General features: G+C 37.3%; 2 protein-coding genes across 4 annotated transcripts in view; both read right to left on the bottom strand.

The window, feature by feature from the left end:
- Window positions 1-14,926, bottom strand: part of TRAF1 (TNF receptor associated factor 1) — a 33,766-nt gene extending 18,840 nt beyond the window's left edge. The window contains exons 1-4 of one of the 3 annotated variants that reach the window (XM_075170766.1): window positions 13,959-14,926; window positions 13,113-13,188; window positions 12,430-12,528; window positions 6,043-6,170 (exon numbers count right to left, since the gene is read on the bottom strand). In XM_075170766.1, the coding sequence (XP_075026867.1) occupies window positions 6,043-6,170; window positions 12,430-12,528; window positions 13,113-13,188; window positions 13,959-14,116 (461 nt within the window). In that variant the 5' untranslated portion in view covers window positions 14,117-14,926. Of the gene's footprint in view, window positions 1-73; window positions 95-2,222; window positions 2,336-6,042; window positions 6,171-12,429; window positions 12,529-13,112; window positions 13,189-13,958 lie in introns of those variants that run through there. The other 2 variants (XM_075170768.1, XM_075170769.1) reach the window with 2 other exon arrangements.
- A 2,182-nt stretch (window positions 14,927-17,108) lies between these two features.
- The window catches only part of C5 (complement C5), a 31,310-nt gene continuing 28,364 nt past the window's right edge, over window positions 17,109-20,054 (bottom strand). The window contains exons 38-41 of the mRNA XM_075171010.1: window positions 19,821-19,910; window positions 19,201-19,284; window positions 18,234-18,372; window positions 17,109-17,957 (exon numbers count right to left, since the gene is read on the bottom strand). Of these exons, the coding sequence (XP_075027111.1) occupies window positions 17,828-17,957; window positions 18,234-18,372; window positions 19,201-19,284; window positions 19,821-19,910 (443 nt within the window). The 3' untranslated portion in view covers window positions 17,109-17,827. The remainder of the gene's footprint in view (window positions 17,958-18,233; window positions 18,373-19,200; window positions 19,285-19,820; window positions 19,911-20,054) is intronic.

The following is a 20,054-nucleotide window of genomic DNA, read 5'->3' on the forward strand; positions in this document are numbered from 1 at the left end:
TGGGTGAGTGGGCCGGCCGGCGGGGCGGTGCCGGCCCCGGGGCGCGGAGCGGGGCGGCCGTGCCGGTGCTTACCGCGATCGGGCCGCCCGTGCCGCAGGGAGAGGAAATGCAGCCGGGCGGCTCCGTCTGAATTTCGGCGACTGCTGCCTCGCTCCGGCCGGGAGGAGCGGGAAACGCGAAACGCGCCTGTGGGGCCGGGGAGAAGCGGGCCTTCCCCCGGCCGAGGGAACGCAGCCCGGCTCCAGGCGGGAGCGAGCGGCGCCCCGGGCCGGCGAGGGGCCGCTGCGGGGCTCTCCCCAGCCCCTGGAAGGCTGACCGGCACCGACCCGCGGGGTCAGGGATGGGGAGTCGACCAAGGAAAGGCCCGAGGGAGCAAATTCCCCCCAGGACAGCTGAAACGGAGAATCCGTTTGCGTAGCTATTCCTGAAACCGGTGTGATTATGGCTATCTGGCACCGTGACCCGGCCGGGCAACTCAGACAGAAACTCCTGCCTGGCCAGAGCACGATTACAGTGAAAAACGCCCCCTCCGCACCTCTGTCTGCTCGGGGGAAACCCGCCGCCCCGAGTAAGGGAGCGGGAGACTTGAATTTCCTTCTGAACCCTGCTGGGAAACCGCCAGCAAGCCTCCCTGCCTCGCCCTCCAGCTGCTCTCAAATGCAGATAGTATTTACAACATAGGGCTAACACAAGGCAAGTTAAGTAATGTATGCAAATCCTTTTAAGATGCTCGCAGTGCAGTAAAGATTTCTACAAAGAAAAGTTTCACTATCAGAAGAACGTCCTCTTTTCCCCTAACAAAGTTCTCTATGAAATCACATGCTGCAACCCTATCTACTAGGATTCGGTCAGGAGAAAGTTGCAGATGCAAATCTGTTAGCTCTTCCTTGTGAAAGAAACTTGGGGAATACCACTGGGGTGAGTCCTAGCTGAAAATTAAAAATAAAAAGCGGAGGTGGTTCTCTAGATGCTTCACTTGGTTTGTTATTCTGCTGCATTTACAACAGTGTTCATATCCAGGTACCTTGTCACTCTATGAAAGTTGACGAGGAGGTTATTATTCATCAGTGAGTGTCTGCCTGAAGTCTGACACCTTCCTATGATGTGTGTGCACAGATAATAGTTCCACATCTGGAATAGCTGCCCTGGGTGACTGCCTCCCCGACATGATTACAGATTAGCAAATACAATACCAAACAGACTGTAGCTGTATTGAATAATAGATGGAAAGGAGGGCAGCTTCTGGGATCAAGACATAGCCCTTCTTCAAGTAAGTGAAATATATGCTGTAGTGCTTTGTTACATTGCTAAGAGAAATATTGGAATTAATTCCGGAACTTCTTTCTCCTCACGTTGTTATAAACAGCTACGTTCATGTTTTCATGAAGAAGCAAAGAATATTTGTAAACCCTGCTCACACAGCTGTTTGTGTGACTCAGCTCTTATGTTTGTCTGTATGATAGAACAACATTATTATTTTTCTTGTGTTCCTCTGCTACACACATACTGTATTTATCGAAGATTTCCCAGAAAAAATTATCATTAAACTTCTACCTTTTTGTCTCAAAAAGAGACAAACATGTCAAACAAAGCAAGAATAAACAAAACATTTTTCTAGACTTCAAAAGGGCAAAAACCAAATACACCTAAGGAAAAAACCTCTAAAAAGATAGCCAGATCCATGGGTAGGATATATATTCATCCTTTATAGAGCTGATATACTGGAAGTCTATATACACACAGGAAAAATTAATCTTGTAAGTATACAGTACTGTGAGGACATTATAAGCACCAAGCCTGGCACTGTGTGCAGAATAGAGGCTAAAGAAACACATAATATTACCAAAAAACAGTATGAAAAATGTTTATACAAAATAATTGAGATTGCAAATTTCAATCATCTTTGCGGTCAATTGAAAATAACAGGAAGTATTAAAAATATACTCAGAACACAGTAAGAATGTACATGGTCTCTCTAAGGCAGATAGCTGCTCAGTTTACCGTTTCAAGCTCTGCTGTCTGCAACAGAACATACTTCACTCATTCGCTGCATGGGCAATGTCTTTCCACAGCTAGTTCATTCATGGACTTGGAGACAAATAATGACTGGTGGCTAGAATTTTTAATAATAAAAGTCTCATTCTTGCAAGCAGTTTATGCAAAACATTTCCTACATTTATTTCCACAATTTCTTTAACTGTTGTATTAAAAATTCACCTACTGGCCAACTGCTATTTTCAGTTCCACCCTGTAGTCCCACAGGAATCAGGATGCAAGACTGTTGCCAAGAAAAGGATTTGATCCTTCACTTTGTCAGAGAATCCTTTATTTACTTTTCCTTGAATTAGACAGACTTTTGACAAGCGACATGATTTTTTTCTGAAGGCTTTAACAGTTTAAAAATGATCGTGCAAAGGAAACTGTCATTATAGAGGGAAATAAACACAAGCCTGGTGGAGCCAACTGCAGAGTCAGTTTTAGGGTATCCATGTGGCTTACTGCCACACGTCACTAGAGTGTTGTTGGATAAACCACTAGCCTAGTAAATGCTTCCACCTTCCTCTGCAAAGAGGGAATAACATTTGCTTCCTTTTGTAAAACACGTAGATCTCACCAAATGAAGAGCATCACGTGCAGTTCAGTAATGCTGTCACAGCACAAGAAAATGACTAATTTAGGAAGGTGGGTGTGCAATTATCTGATCGTATACAGCCATGGTACCTGCATGTGTAACCTTTTTGAAGAGCCAGGATGTTAATAAGATTTGGCGATGAAATTGGGGAAGAGGAAAATGATGTCAGTTTTATTAAAGTTATTTTTAAGGCTTCCAGTTTAAATGTCAACATCCACCTATGTGAGTGGGAAGACTTTCCCTACTAATACTTGCAGAATCACATGTAATGTCTCTTCATTTCCACTTCCTTCTCTCTACTTCTCTGTGCTGTAAATATATTTGCAGATGCTCTAAGTGCAGAGTCATCAGGGCCATGTATTAACTAAAGTTAAAAGTCTGTGGGGAAAGTGTGATACAGTCTTAGTAGTCCTTACAGCCTGAAACATTTGCTTTCATTGTTTTATGATCAGGGTTGTTAAAATTCATGGCAAGTTAATCTGGCACAGGCGGTTTCTGCCAGGATGTGAGTTAGTTTCCGAAAAAGTTTTTAAAATATTTCTGGATGTGGCTTTTTAAGCTTTTGGAATATAAAGAGGTGTAGTTAATAATCTCAGAAAGATCAGTGTTACACCAATGGGCCAGTTTCTGTTTCGGGATGAAGGGGCACCGATATGCCTCCTTTCTGTGCTGTTAGGTTGCTCCTTTTCTTTTGCTTTGAGACTTCTCGAAAGTATTACACCTCTGTCTTAAAAGGTGCTGAATTACACAAAGAAACTAAAGATAAGTTTTTGGTACTTTCCAAACTAGAGATATTTCCTCTGGTAAATTTCCCCCATATGAGATCAGTTAACCGAAAACAGGATGTGGCTCAGAGAGAGATTAAAATTTGAAGCTTAACTTTATTGCAGAGCCATTCCACCAATGCTTAGCATTGCAGGGCACTGTGTTACTACTTAGGGTGAATGATCATTTTTTACATCCAAGGAAAAAAGCTCAGGAGGGAATATATTTAATTTGAGTATTATCTTTCTAAAATAATCCAGGGCTTGAGATTTTTAATGAAACCGATTTCTTAGTACATTTAAAAATGGAATTTAGGCTCAGATGCTAAGTGTTTTAAAGATCGAAGTGCAAATAGTATTTCCAGGGCTGAGAACCTCATTTCAGAGAGATGCTTGAGATAGGGATGCCTCATTCCATGAAAACATAATTTTCAGTTAGTATAAATTATCTGGAAATGTGCACATGTTCTAGGAAACCCTGAAAAATTGGTAAAACACAGGAAGGAAAACTTGTTAGTAAAAGAAGATCCAGTCCCATGAGATGCAGTACTTATAGGAACTGGAGCTGAGTGCTCCAAGTCAAGATTCCTGTTTGTTCATAGCTCTGATATTAAGTAATTCTTTAACTTCTGTGCTATTACTTCTTTTCTGACTTAAGCTACCCACGAAATAGGAGTACAACAGAGTAGCTGTGAGATTTCATCAATTCATCTTCAAGATTAAAAAAAAAACCAAACATGAAGAATCATGAAATTTGTTATATTGTTATCCTCAGCAAACTTGACAGCTTTGACACAATTCAATCTCTTGTCTACAATAAAAACTTTTAAAATGTTTTTTTTTTAATACCTGCCTGTGCCTACTACTAGTTGTAGCTCTGCTTTGTTATGGTGATATCCTGAGGACCCAGCCCAACTCATATTACAGGAGATGGAAAGTTTCTCACTAACTTCCATCGGAGTTGGATTGTAATACTGAAAGAGACATCAGGAATAATTTTTTTTTCTTTATCCTCGCTCTGCCTCAAGATTTTTCCAGATCATATTCCCTGTAACATAGTATTATCCTCAGCTTCCTAGTAATTTTTTTTTTTTCCAAATAGTAGACGTTCTGGAGCGTGTCTTCAGCTTCATTTGTCAGGAAAAAAGCACCCATAAAATGGACACTATATACTATTTATCTTATTTCAGTCACTCACTAAAGCAGTTTCCACAATACAAGCCAAGGAATCACCCTGAAGACAAGAGGCTAGAGAAAAGTAAAGTGTTTGTCACAGTGGCCTTGATAGTTTCCTATAAGCAATACTACTTCAGAGAAAAACATCATTAAGAGATTACTGAGCCTGCCTCTGATTTTAGGCAACCTAACTAGGCATGTTAGTTTCTTTACATTAAGAAGCTTCTTGGTGGTATACCTGTCTCGGTCACTATGTCTCCATGTCGGGACAAACACGGTGTACAGACTGTACGGACCAGTTTATGACAGTTTCATCAGATCAAGCCCTGCTTTCTGTTGCAGCCCTACATTAAGGGCTTATGCTGGTACTTGTGGTTATGCTTCTGTTTCTCTTAACGTACACAGAGCCTGATCTAAACTGGAAAATTCTTAGCTGCTTATTTCCATTCTTAATGCTTTGGAGAGAACTCTGGGAATGGGAGCTGTGCCCACCGGGAAGCCTGCCAAAACACTCTTCCAAAGCTCTGGATGTAACATGAAAAAACAAGTTAAGATTCAACATCTTTTGACTATAAAACAGCTGGTAAAATATGGGTATTCTACTGATAGCTCAGGTCAGTTGTACAGTGCGTTATAGAAACATACAATTATCAGAAAACTCAGTATATATGAGTAGGACTAATTAGTGGACACAGAAAAAGGAAGCAACAGGTTTCTTTAATAATGTCTTCATTAATTCTCATTAATGACAAGAATTGAGGGGAGAATGAAGGCTATGGTAAATCTCCCCTAACCTTTTCAGAAGTTACTCATTTTGCTAATAAGAGCAAAAAAAGGAGATGTTTAGAAGATGATGTTTTTACATGTGATAGAAGCAGAAAGAGACTGACTATACTCTAACTTGCATCTCTCTTCCACTGAGATCATAATTCACTTTGCTATTGTAGAGTGACTAATAGCACTGGGCTTATCTTTCCAATAGTATTTTTCAACATGGTTCATAAATCTGAGTAATTTCCACGATACCACTGACAATACCTATTTGTGCCTGTATTTTATGGGCAAGAAACCCAAGGAATACAGAAATTCTAAGCCTTATCCAAGGTTTCACAGGAGGAAAATGATACTGTAAAGAGAACCAAAGCCCCCATCAAAACATTGCTACAGAAAGAAAACTCCTTAGAGTTCACAAACCAAGATGTTTTGAAGGAGAAAGGAAAATATATTTTAAACATAGGAGAAGCCTGAATGAAAAAGTAAAGTTGGAAGTGGGAGAAAGTAAGCATAGAGAAAGACAGGTCTATATTCTGAATAGAGGCAAGCTGACTTAGTGTTTAAATTCCTGAATAGAAAGAGTCCTCTCATGAGACCAAGTATCTTGGCAGCTTTGCCAGTGATGGGACTCCAAAAGCACATCATCACACACAAGTTCCCAGCAGCGTCCTTGGAATTCAGCCAAGAAAACAAACCTTGTAACTCCATGTCGAACATCTGCATCACAAATTGGATGTCGAAACCCCAAAGCAAGTGAATGGGGCACAAAGTGCTTAGGAAATGAATGCTCCCATCTGTTCAGGTTCAGTAACAATGGGCCATCCTGGAAGAAATCAAAATACAGATTGGCTTCATAGTGCAACAGGTCAGAATTGTGGCAAGTTTTCACAAGCTAAGGTTGTATTTTCTTTGTAGCAAGATATGCGCAGGAAGGAAATTCAACATTTTAAAATCTGGTTATCTAAAATCACATCTAAAGCTTTCCCTTATCACGAGTATTTTGTTTCAAAACCCAGGACTGGCAGGCAGGGCCCTGGGGAGCATTTCTGGGCTGGGCTGCCCTCTGCCGGGACTCGTCCCAGAGCTCTTCAGAACTGGGCATGGAGACTGGCAGGACCACCACGGACATGGGGCCAGTGGACACAGATACGGGATACACAGGAGCGCAGCTTTCTAAGAATTTGCTTATGGGTTTAGATACCTTCCCCCAATTTCCCAATCCATGGAATCCCATTAAAATACGTCCCAGATTAATTTGACCCCCCATGTTTCCATGGGAAGTTTTTGATCCTAGCTTGTTTTTGAGATTCCTGACCAAAACAGAAGCTTAGCTGATCCTGCCAGGCTTCTTCAGTGTCATATGAAAACTGTGAAATGGTGAAGTTATTTAGCTTTGATAGGAAGCCACAAATGACACCAGGGACATAAAGAAGATTTCCCCCGTCAGCCTGGGTTGAGTAATTGTGCATAACCACAAGCTGGGCAAGTTTCATGGAGTTTGAAGTTTCAGCGTCAAAATACATCTCTGACTATGTGTAGGTACTTGGTGCAGAAAATAAACACGTGCTGCCTTTTCAGTCACTATGTACGAAGAGATTCATCCCAGGAATTGAAATCTCTGCCACAAATCTATCTCCAGACTTCTCTTGTCAATAGGATTACGTGCCTTTACAAGAGTCCTTGCACCCTGTCCTAAATTTCACCAAGCTAATGCTTTTTCTTGGCTGCTTTGAAAGCTCTTATCTGACAGCAAACACTGAACTCTGAGGATTAACGCTGTGTTTATCACCCAAGATGGTTCTCCCAAAACCATTGTTGAACATGGCATGAAGGATGTGCGGTGAAAGTTTAGTGAAAACCAGGACCAAAACAGACCTCCTGACTTCCAGTTCCATTTTATAACTATCTCCAGATCCCCCTCCTTGCAGCAAAAGCAACTACAAATGTTACTTAAAACAATTATTCAATACATACTATGTTAGCATATCCCAACTAACTGGGGCTAGAAACAAAACACCTTTTAATATTGCGTAGACTGGTGACTCCAAACTTTTGGAATTACACTAATGGTGGAAACTAATACCTATTTCTACCTAGCTGTCAGATCCTGGGGCTGAATATTCGCTAGGACCTTACCGTAGTAAGCTTTTATGGAAAATTTTATGGTTTGGGCAGTGAAAACGACATTTTTATGGCATATTGCTTTTTATAAATAATGAAGGAAAACTGGCTAATCAGACTCTGGCAGAGACAGACAATGCAGGCACGTAGTAAGTGCGAGTCTTCAGTTACAGCTGCAGTTTATGCCCAGTCTGTCACCAACACTAGCGTTTATGTCTATATATTGTAAATCACATTTCAGCAGGTATAAACTGGCATAGTGAAATGTGAATCTCCTTGTTTATAAAATATTTTCTCTTTGGAAAGAAATTTTCACATTTGCTTTTTGTGATTCAGTTAAAGAAATACTGTATCTACAGATCTAGGTATCAAGTATAAAAAGTATAGCTTCTCCAAAGTAATTGCAACAACACTGATTTGCATTAGCTGAGGATGTGCTCCATGGCCTCACAGTATAAATTGCAGGGAACATATAATAGTCAGCGGAAAGAATGCACTGTTGAGGTTACTCTTGTAAAGCCAAATTAGACAATGCAAGTCCATGACAGGGCTCCTTGAAAGCAGCTTGCAGTGTACTAAACCCAGACTCTGAACCTCTCTCTGTTTCTTTTGGAGTACTTCTAACTGGCGCCAGTGGGGCTGCTGTCATTAAGAGAAAATTGATTTTCCATTGTAAATCCCAATTTTTGTGGTTTAATATCTCAGCTGATTCAAAGTGCATCAAATACAACTTTTTGTTTGCTTTACTTGCACAAGAAATTGCCATTTTAGTTGTTAAGTAGCAAATAAATAAAGGAAATATAGTCTGAAACACAGTGCCTTAGGAATAATCTGCATTTCATGACTTCTAGCTATGAACATGGGTAAATATAACTATTTTATAAATAACCACCTGCATGTAACAAATATTTCTTGGGTTAGAAAAGAAAGGGTTGAATATAGCAATCTTTAGTCAAGATTTCTCTGCTATTGTTTTCTAAACTTGAATGTTCTTTTTATGACAGTTGTGGCATTTAATTCAGTTTAGTATTTTCCAGGAAATCAGTTGCTGCTTAAACATGTATCCAAATTCCAAGTTCATTCAGAACTTGAAAAGCAAAATTTAACACGAGGAATGGAATTTTATAATGACCCAGCAATTGGCAAAACCAAACTCTTAGTTCCCAGGAGAATAAAAGAGCCAAAACCAGATATTTCTCCTAATTAGAGGTGAAAACATTATTAAATATCTTAAAAATTGAAAGCATATGTAACTCCTATAAGGTGGTTTTTTACTGGAAAATAACTGATGGCCATGCCAAATTTCAGTGTGTTCTGATGTAAGAATTCAGCAGGAGATTAGGAACACATTTTGCTAGGAGACATGCATAAACATTAACATTTACATAGACTGAAAATAAGCCTCTGTAGGTAGGGTCAAGTGAGACAACTCATGATGGATGAACACCAAATTGGCAGCCCTCAGAGAGACAGTGATTTTTTTAAAATTACAAATTAATATTAACTCAAAAGAAAAAATGAATTTCCTTAGTATGTTTTCATTCATCTCTTTCACACCCCTACATCAAATGAATCTACTGACCCCTGTCAGTAGATTCCACAACTCTTTGTTTGTGGCAATAGGAGTTTGAGATTATTTATGAAAAGAGATTTTTGAACTTGGAAGAAATCTTACTAAAAATTCAATTCTAAGATTTTGTATTGCTCCACCCAATGCATGATCCCACTTGCTGACTCAGAAGAGTGGCTGTGCTTATACTGAACATTTTCATCACTATACAAAGATAGAAAATAATTTTGGTGTGAAATTCTGGCTTTACATTGCCCAAATACACTGAACAAACAACTCAGTGTGATGAAGTGAATATTTCTCCTCTTCCAGATGATTTCAGATTCTGAATGTACCATCATAACAAAACAAAAATTAGATGGTAACTTGGACTTGCATCCTACTAGCTCATATAAGCAGTTTTCTCTTTCACCTGGTATTTAATATGATATGTTTTTAGGTCAGCCAAGAAAGAATTATGACAGTCACTTAAAGGTATTGAGGTATTAAAAAGCAAGAATATTAACCTGCTACTGGGATTTAGTATTCCTCTTCTAAAACTGTAGGCTATTCCTAATTAAAAAAAAAAAATTGACAGAGCACTTGTCTGGCTAAGGCTACTTAGAGCTTGTAGCATATCCTGAGAGATTATATACACACAATAATTTCTGCACTGCTAGTAAAGCAATGGCCAGAGAATGGCACCATTTGGCTCTCTTCCTAAATTAGTCACAGTAGTTAGACTCAGCACAGCGGCTTTCATGACCAGACCAAAAGAGTGTGAGTTTCATGTGTCACTATGCATAATAGGGTGGAATTTGGTCTATTCAAGTCACTTACTAGCTTTAAATCAATTAGATTAATTTCTGACTGCAATGAAGAGAGAATTCAGTTCATTTTGTGACACTTAGCTACCTAAAAATCAGTAAAATACAAATGGAAAATTACAGAAATACATATTTTTTTAAAAGAACTAAAAGGCTTACATAGTATTAACCCTTAGAATTGTTGTTATCTCAGGAATTCAAACAATTCAGGTCTTACATATCTGCCCAGAGTATTCAGAATAGGGAGAACGGCATCTGGTGAATTTTCTTATTCAAAGGCTGATCTGGGGAATATATTAAAAAGGAATAAAAGTATAATGACCAAACTAATTTAATTTACCTTAGTGGGTCTTGCTTTCAGAGATTATCTGTGCATATCACTAGGAGCAACTCTGAAGTTCACTTCGGAGGCTAGTTTGATTATGATGTGCTATTATGTCAATAAATGACAATAAAAATGCTGTTTATACATGGTCCTTGGCATCTTGCCAGAATTTTCAGACGAGGCCAGTCATCTCTGTTCTAGGAGACGTGAGAATAAATTTGGACTAAAGTGCACAGCTTTCTGGGCAAGTGCATGAACAGGTAGGCAGACCAGTAATCCCACACACAGGGGCTGGCTGGCCTTTGGGTAGACCACAGAAGTGTAGCAGTCAAATGCATGTTTTTCTGGAACCACTAAAGCTATTAGCTGGTGATTCAAAGCCTGGAACATTTGGAGACTTGCACACCATGTATATAAACAACCAAGGAATAGAAAAACACTGTGTACAATTCAGATATAAAAGGACCTTCCTGATGTCCAGAATCCCCAATAAGCATGGAAGTACAGAATGTGTTTTGAAATAATTTCCATTTCATAATACAAATGAGTCATCTAAACAGTGATTATTCCAAGAATTTCCATTTTTGCTGGGATTAATCCTGTGAGTTTCTTACTACTTCAAAACTCTCCAACGACTAAGGTTAGCATGGCAGTAGATTCTAAAATCAATCCTATGTCATTTCCATCTTCTCCTGTCTTACTGACTAGATCTGATGGAAATCTGCATAATTTACATGTGTGAAACAGATGAAGACATAGATGTACCTTTCCCCCACGTGGTTTTCATATAAAAGTCATGCCATGCCACATGAGGAAGGTAAATATTCCTACAATGATATATATACAGATATATACACACCTCTATACCACATATGGCTAAATATGTGTAAAAATATACACATATAAAATACACATACTTAAAATATTTTAATGATCTCAGTGACATATTGGATAGACAATACTGGATAGAAACAGAGACACAATAAATAAGATTAAAGACGTTTTTTAAACTAATGACTGCCAATTTGATATTTAAGTGCAGCTTTTTTGTACGTATTTTTTACGTATTTTTAAAATTAGGTTCCTAGGTCTTCAGGAGCAATACAGCCTTTTTGCAGTCTGTCTCACTAAAAATCAATAGAACTTAAATTTCACAAGTCACCTGTGAAAATAAGACATGCTTCCTCGTCATTTAAAGTTTTTGAAGTGTAATTTACATTCCAAAAATTACACTTCTGAATAAGGTAACAGGACCCAAGGTTCGTTTTGCACAACCCATGAAGACCATATCTGTCTTTGTGATTTCATCATTTTAAGACTGCTTGATAAAGTCATCATTCTTTTGGATGTTTTTGTTTTGCCATTAGCAGTTAATAGGAAAATGTATTTTGGTGCCTGATCTTAAAATATTACTCGACACTCATTTGAGCCTCTTTGACACAGAGAGGAAACAGCAGAACATGTTTGTTTTGCTTATGTAGCCATCTCCTTTGTTGTATTCTCTCTCTTTTCTCTCTGGAGTCACTGCGGTCTGATAAACTCACATTGAATGCCAGGGTACTTCAGTCAGTTTTCCAGTTCTGCAACTGGCCTTGTCTGTGGCCTTGAGAAAGTCATTTGACTGCTCTTGGTAATACAGTTTTCTCATCTACAATTCACTGCTTTGAGTCCATAAAATGAATCCACTGCAAGCTCTTTTTAGTATTTTTTTTGTTCTAGTTTTGTATTTCTAAGTACTATATGCATCACAGTACTGACAATTCTTTTTTAGTCTTTGTAAAGCCCTTTGGGATTTACAGATATTGGCAAAACCAGACATTCCAACATTGGAATATTTTAAGGTTTTTTTTCAGGTCAAATGTTGCTTATGCAAAAAAAAAAAAAAATCCAACCCTTCTGTGTAGAAGACAGAGAGATAAAACACTATCCTTTTATGCAGCGTTACACTGTGTACCACTTTGATATTCGGGTTATATGATATTCAGGGTACTCTAGAGTGTCAGCTGGAGAAGGCAAAGAAAACCCTCGAACCTTCAAAGTTGCAACAGAAACATCAACAGCCTTGTGGGATGGTTTTTTCCCACCAGTCTTGGGAAATTCTCCCATGCAATGCAGAATTGGCCCTGCTATACGTACATTGATTAAGGTTAAGAGATACAGCTATAACAGAGTTATTTCCCTGGAAATTAATTACTTATAACCCATACATATTAAATACTATTTCTTTACATTGTCCTTCTAGATGTTAACTATGACTTACCTTATATGGATCTGATTGACCCGAACGAAGAAAATTCTTGTTCATACGATTAGCTATAATTCTTTCAATCTCCTTACTCATAGATTCGTTTGGTTTTATCTAGCACACAGTGTGAATACAAAATTGGTAAGCAGACTGATACAAGTCTCGTAAACGCTAATAAGCACAAGCCAGAGCAAAGGTGTATTAATGATATAGGCAGAGTTTAAATTAAAGCTCTTAAAGGCCATCTTAGCTACTCCATGCAGTAAGAATGGGAATTATTTTAACTAACTGATATCTTAGTAATGTGACCCATGGCTATGACTTCTGAATATAATTTGATCTTTTTCATACAATGACATCATTGTGCTTTAAAGAAATCCTCAGGTTCCACCTTAGCAGCGGTAGTTGAGTCAATATCTCTGCATTTATAATCAGATGCAAGAAACAGGGGTTTATGAGAAGCTGTATCACTCTTGAGAGATAATTAGGTCTCATAATACACAGTTCCCCTCACAACAATATTGTACAGTTCAGAAATAGAAATGTTTACAAGTGGACTGCCTAGACAACCTCACTAAGCATTTAAGTGTACTTCTCTCTGCAATTTGAGTTTATGTCCAGTTATTATTGGATACAGTGTTACCTTCTAATGCTTCTTAAAAAAGTTTGGAGGATTTAAAAAAAAAAAAAATACTCACAGAGCCAAAATTAAAAATTGCATCATCTGTGACTATCTTCTTTCCACATATTAAACACTCTGGATCAAGGATATTCCTAAGAGAAAGGGAAAACAGTAATTTTAAAGTTCTTGGATGTGCTGCTTTTGGGCAACTATTCAATAAAAATAAAAATGTGTGCAACTGTACTTTGTATCAAAGTCTCTTCTCAGTTTTACTGGGAACCAAGCTGATCTGTGCCAGGAGCTGTGAGAAGGAAATTTGGCCCTTCATCTGCCACTTTCCTGGAGGCAAGGCAAGCTTTTTAACTGTCAAATTCAGTCATCAAATGCCAAAGTAACATTTGTTGTAAATCTACCTAAGTTACGGTAGACATTGATTCAGTCTACTGTGTCTTAAAATACAGATAATGAATGGCACGCATATGATTTAGGAATTTTTTTTTTTAAAAACAAGAAAGCAGAGCTTAAAAATAGCATCAGTTAGTGTCAGGAATGGAAATGCAGGAATTCAAAAGAAGAGTACAAAAGGAAAACCTAGGGAATAAAATAGTTTCTTTCACAGAGAGCATATGAAATGGCTGCATATATTTATAAAGCTGTACAAACATAATTTTATACCAGCAGGCAAAGATTATCTGTACTAGCAGAAGAGCAAGACTCTCTTCACACCTGTTTAACCTCCAGCTCCTCCACCAGGACTGAGCATAAGCAGAATAGCCACTAGCCAGAAGGTTAGAGCCCCTTCAACAGGGCGAGTTTTACAAATACTGCGTAAACATCCCATCTAGGCACAGTACAGTTTTGTTTGCAGTGACTGATGAATACTGAAAATATTTAATATCGTTGTTTTGTATGATAGAATTACCTTAATAACCAGATGACACAGGACGTACAGTAACTGTGCCCACATGGTATCTGTGCTGGATTCTGCAGAAACATTTTGCACAGAGGACAAACGTATATGGAAGAAGCATTATTCATGTATTTTTCTAGAGGTTCTTCAGAAGCGTGTGAGCTACTCATGGCTTATGCACCAATGCTTGACACCAGATCTTTCAAACACAGAAACTGAAAACTTTAGTCTAAAGCCATCACTGTTTTTTGCTGTTATACTTGTAGTTAAACTGCAGACGTTAAGAGAATACTGAAGAAAAAAAAAAAAAAGATTTAGCATTGGGCATACACTAAAATAAACTGCCAGTCAATCAACATGCACTAATCGCCTACTTAAATACAGATCAAAAATTTAAGGACTGCAGTAAAAATTTACCTAACCAAACCAATGAGAAGGCTGGAAAAATAACAACTCGTTCATTCCCAAACCACACAAATTTGAGTTGTGAAGACACAAACCAAATTAAGAGGAAAGATGAAAAAAGCAATAATTGGTATTCTCTAATAGGCATCATTCCATATGTTGCCCTAAAAATAGAGCCTCAGCGGAGCTGCCTCAGAAATCTTGTTCTGGTAAATCCTCCTCCAGCGCTCCAGGTTTACAGGAGTAGCGATTTCAAGACAGAAGAGAGGCTGAAGGAGTGCAAGAGTGAAAAGACAGCATTGCAAACCAAAGACTACTATGGTTAGCTCTTACGGATTTAGAAACGGGTTGCCCTTCTATGGTTCTAGATTTTGTTTTATTGTTTTTCATTTCCCTAATTTCTGTTCCTCGTACCTATTTCATGCAGCTTTTATTAGTTTACATGTTGTTTCTCTGGGCTGCTAACTAACGGGGTAATTATGCGATTCTTGAAATGAGTACTACACCCTGACCTATTGGTTGTATCGCTGCTTGCAGCCTCTCATATGCTCAGAACTCTAATCAGAAAAGACTTCGCATCCTCTGACCGTATTTTATCACACAGTCCTGACTATGATACCATCTCTGGTAAATCTAAAATTTGTCCAAGAATCTCAGAGATTGTGGGGTGGTTACTGTCTTGCAGTTGAATTTTTTTGACAAATAATTTGGGTGATATGAAGAAAAAAATTTTGCCAGCAGACATTAAATTAGTATTATGGCACTACACATCAAAATACATATTTTTTTCCATCCACTAGAAAATGAATGTAGCATTTTCAGTAGCTGAACTTTTGAAAAATGTCTTTTAAAAGTTGTTGGGGTTTTTTGTGGGGAAGGGGAGTGAAGTACTAATATTTATATGAAAATGATGTTGTTGTGCTCCCCCTGCTGTTTTTGTCACAGTGGAAAACTGGGAGTGTTTCAAGAGCTGTGTATATTCCTTCATATACAGTAAGAAATACTCATGCCTAAATAAAAAGGGGAGTCATTTCTCCTGGCAAAAGAATTTTCAAAAAATAAAGCAGCATGGTGTAAAAATTCAGGATAAAAAGCATTATCTATCTGGAAAGCAAGATTTTATGCATGATACAATGCCATGGACATACCTGAGCTTTCTTTAAATTAACATTAAAGTCTGTTCCATTAAGAATACTAACAAAATATAACTCCACGTGAGTTCTGAATATTATTGTAATTTAAGTTATGCTATTATTATTCACTATTACAATTGTTCAAACAATTTTTACCAAGACTGCAAGGTTAATATCCAAAATATGGTCTTTCTAAAATATAAGCAGCGAGAAACATACTACGAGTTTTAAAATAGTCTATTTTCTCTACACAGATGGATGACATACCAAGACTATCTATCAGAAGAAACACCAAATGCAAGAACATCAATAGTATTTAAAATTGGCTGAAATATCTTATCTATCAAATAATAATTAACAATGTCTGGAAAGAGGACTTACCAAACTGGTTAAGGACTGAAATTCGTAGCACATTCAGCAAGGGGAAACACTAGATTTAATCTCTCTCAAAGTGGGATTCCCCCCATACCAGATGCTTGTTTTTTCATTGCAGTAGCATGACTATTTTCTTTTTAATACTTGGTTTAACACTGCCTTCTTTTAACCTTAGACTAACAACATTTATGTTAGTGTAAGGGGATTTTTCTCATATTATTAAGAGACTGAATCAGCTGCAAGAGGGTAAAATTTCTACTTTAGAAATCTAAAAATCAAGAAAAGATGAAATTTTCTTGATAATGGTTTTGCAGAGAAATACATCACAGGCAGTTCCACCTTTGTGAATATGCAAATTACAAAACAGTTATTGTATTCTGAATATTGGTATCAATTAAAAAATACCTCTTTTAAAGCAGAAGCACATTAATTTTTTTCATCATAACAGGCCTGATTTGAGGATGACATATAAGCAAGACAATTAGCACTTTTCTATCTAACATAAGCAAGAAAGACAAGGTAGCAGACTGCCCAACTTGTTTTAATATACATAACAGACTTTGCAAAAAAATTCTTAAGTAAACTAACACACCCCTTAAGATCTTCCTAAGTTTGAGATGAGTGGAAAGTTATTGTGTGACTTCATTATTTGTAAAATATCAAGGTTTCTAATGAAAAATAGCTTTGCTTTTGCAGCATACCTATGCAGCACTTCAGAAAAATGCTTTTTGTCTCATCAGACATGTCTCATGTCCAAAACATTCCATTGGCTCTTCTCAAAAAAATTCCTTAGAAAACACCATTAATCCTCTGAATATACTACTGCCACTAAACAAATAATAACTGCCTGTGCAGATTCAACAAACTTGTAATGAAAGTTCTCTCTTTCATACACAAATAACATTTTAAAAAGCTTCTTATTGAATGTTTTACTTATCTGGAAAACTTTCCATGCCAAAGTGCTCTGCAAATGAGAGTATCTTCAACACATATAAGCATCACTTCATAACTGAGATGTCACCAGCTATAGTTAAGGTCTTCCTGACTGTTTTTTAACATCATAAATTCAGTTTATTTATTTATAAACAGTAAAGAGTTAAGTTGCCCATAACAGTTTCAACCTACAGAATATGAACCTTAAGTTTCCAATATGTTTCATTTCCATTGCAGGGGCTGGGGGTTGGTTGTTTGACACATTGCAGTGTTTCAGTACACTGTTAAAATAAATCTTTGCACTTCAGACATGAACTGGAAGAAACTAATTTATTAAAACTTAGTAAATCTTCACGACTGTTTAATTTAAAAATCTCTTACTCCAACCACGTGTTGAATGAAAAATGTCACTCAACATGTTAAGATAAATGCCTGGATACCAGCTGGGGTAAAAAGAGCAAGATTTTGTCATCTGCAGGTCTAAGGGAACTAAAAAAGCACAATGGGGTCAGGAGTACCATCAGTATGGCTCTTGGCATAATCTAAAATAAGGTTTTTGTCCTAAATACTTGGATGCTATTGTGCTATGTTAGATAGATTTTTTTTTTTTTAAATTTGCTTGGAAATTAAAGTTGCAACAAAATTATTTTATAAACAATTTTATTTTTCCTTTTTTTTTTTTTTAAATGAAGGAAGGGTTGTTTTAATAAGACATCAGATTTTAATGCTTCTAAGTGTTATTCCAGCACAAGACAATACTTTCCGTGTTTGTTTTTACAGATAATTCACTTCACTTCATCTGACTTCAAATGCCTTTGCAGTATTCTGCATTATTCTCCCATCCAAGCTTAAAAATCATACTTTGAACATTACTATGTTATAAGAACGTGGCTATGAAATACAAGCAAAGACCATTTTTCAAGATGAACTATTAATGAATGTTAAGTTCGGAAAAGAATTACTAAACAGCTGAGGATTTTTTTTTTTTAAATGAGATTTTATCTATACTTTTAATTTAAAAATTCTCCAAGTAAATCAACAGCCACTGATGATGAGATCTTCGGCAAAATCTTCCATTGTATTTAAAAACTCCTGACAAAATGTACATGCCATATTTGAAGGCCACCACTCAATCCAAGTGCTGGAGTCCAAGGGGTACTGGAATCTAAGATGACAAAAGAAAATGATCATTTGCTGCTAAGATCTGGGGAGGAAAATGTCAAACAGAAAAAAATTACAATATGAAATTGCTTGCTTTGTGTTCATAATCCTGTTTTAAATGTACACATCTGAAAACACATTGTGTAACTATTGGTTGAACTAATACTTAAACAATTAAATCAATTATATATGACATAAAAATTATTACATACAAACACTTGCCACTTCACAGCACACTTTAAGATTAAATCTCTGCATATTCTGATGGTAAGTTACTTACTTGAAACTGAAACCAATGCTTATCTTTAAGGCTTCTTTTCCCATGATCAAATACTGCTCTCCTGGGCTCAATTCAACATCTGCACAGGTCTTCTTTTTAACAAAGGTTATTTCATTATTTTTTTGAGCAAAAGCCTGCCCTGAAGTAGAAGGTCAAGAATTGGAAAATTTCACGAAGAGAATTTCCGGTCACTCATATATTAGACAGAAAACACCAAAATATTCTACAGTACAGCACAGCCAAGGGATCTATTTGCCAATAGTTATAATAACAGGAAAATTTGATTATATAAAACATGTTTCTTGAAAAAGATTTTTTAAATTAAATCTGAATGGTAAATAAGCCTTGTGTACATTAAATAATTTTATATTATAGTAATTATAAGGACATATTGGGTGCTTAAACTCAGAGGAAAAATGAGTGAATATCAGCTTCAGTTCTGCAGGACCTACGAGCAGCTACCTCTCCCAAAGGTAAGACAGTGAGTGCCCAAGAACATTCTAAAGTCCTTTCTCCCAGAAACAGAAACATGCCCAACCTACAAAAACCTGAGAAAAGTTAAGGCATGGCATATCCTTGCATACTACCCCACTTCAATCATTGTATATACAGTAAGGGAGGGCATTCTGTGGAATGAATGAGACATTTAAACAACAGCTCACAATTGTATTAATTGATTATGGAATATGTTCACCTTGTTTTGTCACATAAAAGACATTTAACTGATTATAGTTTAGGTTTGTTAACAGCAGCTATAATACAGAAAAGCTGTTTAAAAACATCAAATAAAGACTGCCTTTCTCAGGGCACAAAAGAATGTTCAAAGGCTGTCTTTGAGGGTACGGTTTCCTACTCTTATGAAATGACTAAGTTTGACTGCTGATTTTTGTCAGCTGCTTCAGGGGTCTCAACCAGACAGCTTTTATTCTAAATAAATTGTTAAATGGATTAAGAATAGGACACTCACCTCTTTTATAGAGGTCCAGAAGAGCTGCAGAATACTTTACAAAATAACCTTCTTCACTGCGAGATAAGATGTTCACTTTATAAACTGCAGAACAACAAAACCAAACTTTTTGTTATTCGTTGTTCCTGCAATACATACTAAATGCCTTACAGGTGCTCAGATGGAGAATATAATGCCCCTTTACAATGCTAATTTCTGGGAAAACAATGGCTATAGCTATACACTGTATGGCTAAGAAATATTAACAAGTTCTACCCATGCTGTAGTCTCATGGAAGCTCTACCCATCTGATGCCCCACAACTTCCTCTGACCTCAAAGCCACATGATCATGTTAGAATGACACCAAGCAAGAGAAACACAGTGCTTATTAGCAAAATTCATCAGATCAGGCTCACTGGTGCACTAACCCTGGTTATGACTTTTATTCAGCAGAGGGTATGGGCAGCACTTACTCTTCTCTGCTCCAATATGTCACCTTCACATACTGTACGCCACTGTCAAGCCTACTGAATTTTAATCACTAAAGATCTAATTGGAAAAAAATGTTTCACAGCAGTAGTAAACAAGTAAGCATTTCAGTCACAGCACATGAAATCAGTAATGGCAATTCAAATATTACCATATGCAATATCATTCTGGCATGCAGCTTCTCTCCTGGTATCAGCAGTTATTGACCGATCTAGTCTCTCTTGTACTTTACTACACTCAGCTACATTGAGAGAGAAAAAAGCCAGTGTTAAGACAATGTCATCACATGTCCTCATATAAAACATCATGAACCTCTACCTGTTTGCGATAATCTACTGTAACTGAGAAACACCGTAATTATAGGATCGCATGTTGGAAAAATTAA

The sequence above is a fragment of the Calonectris borealis genome, chromosome 21 (assembly GCF_964195595.1).
Source record: "Calonectris borealis chromosome 21, bCalBor7.hap1.2, whole genome shotgun sequence".
NCBI lineage: Eukaryota > Metazoa > Chordata > Aves > Procellariiformes > Procellariidae > Calonectris > Calonectris borealis.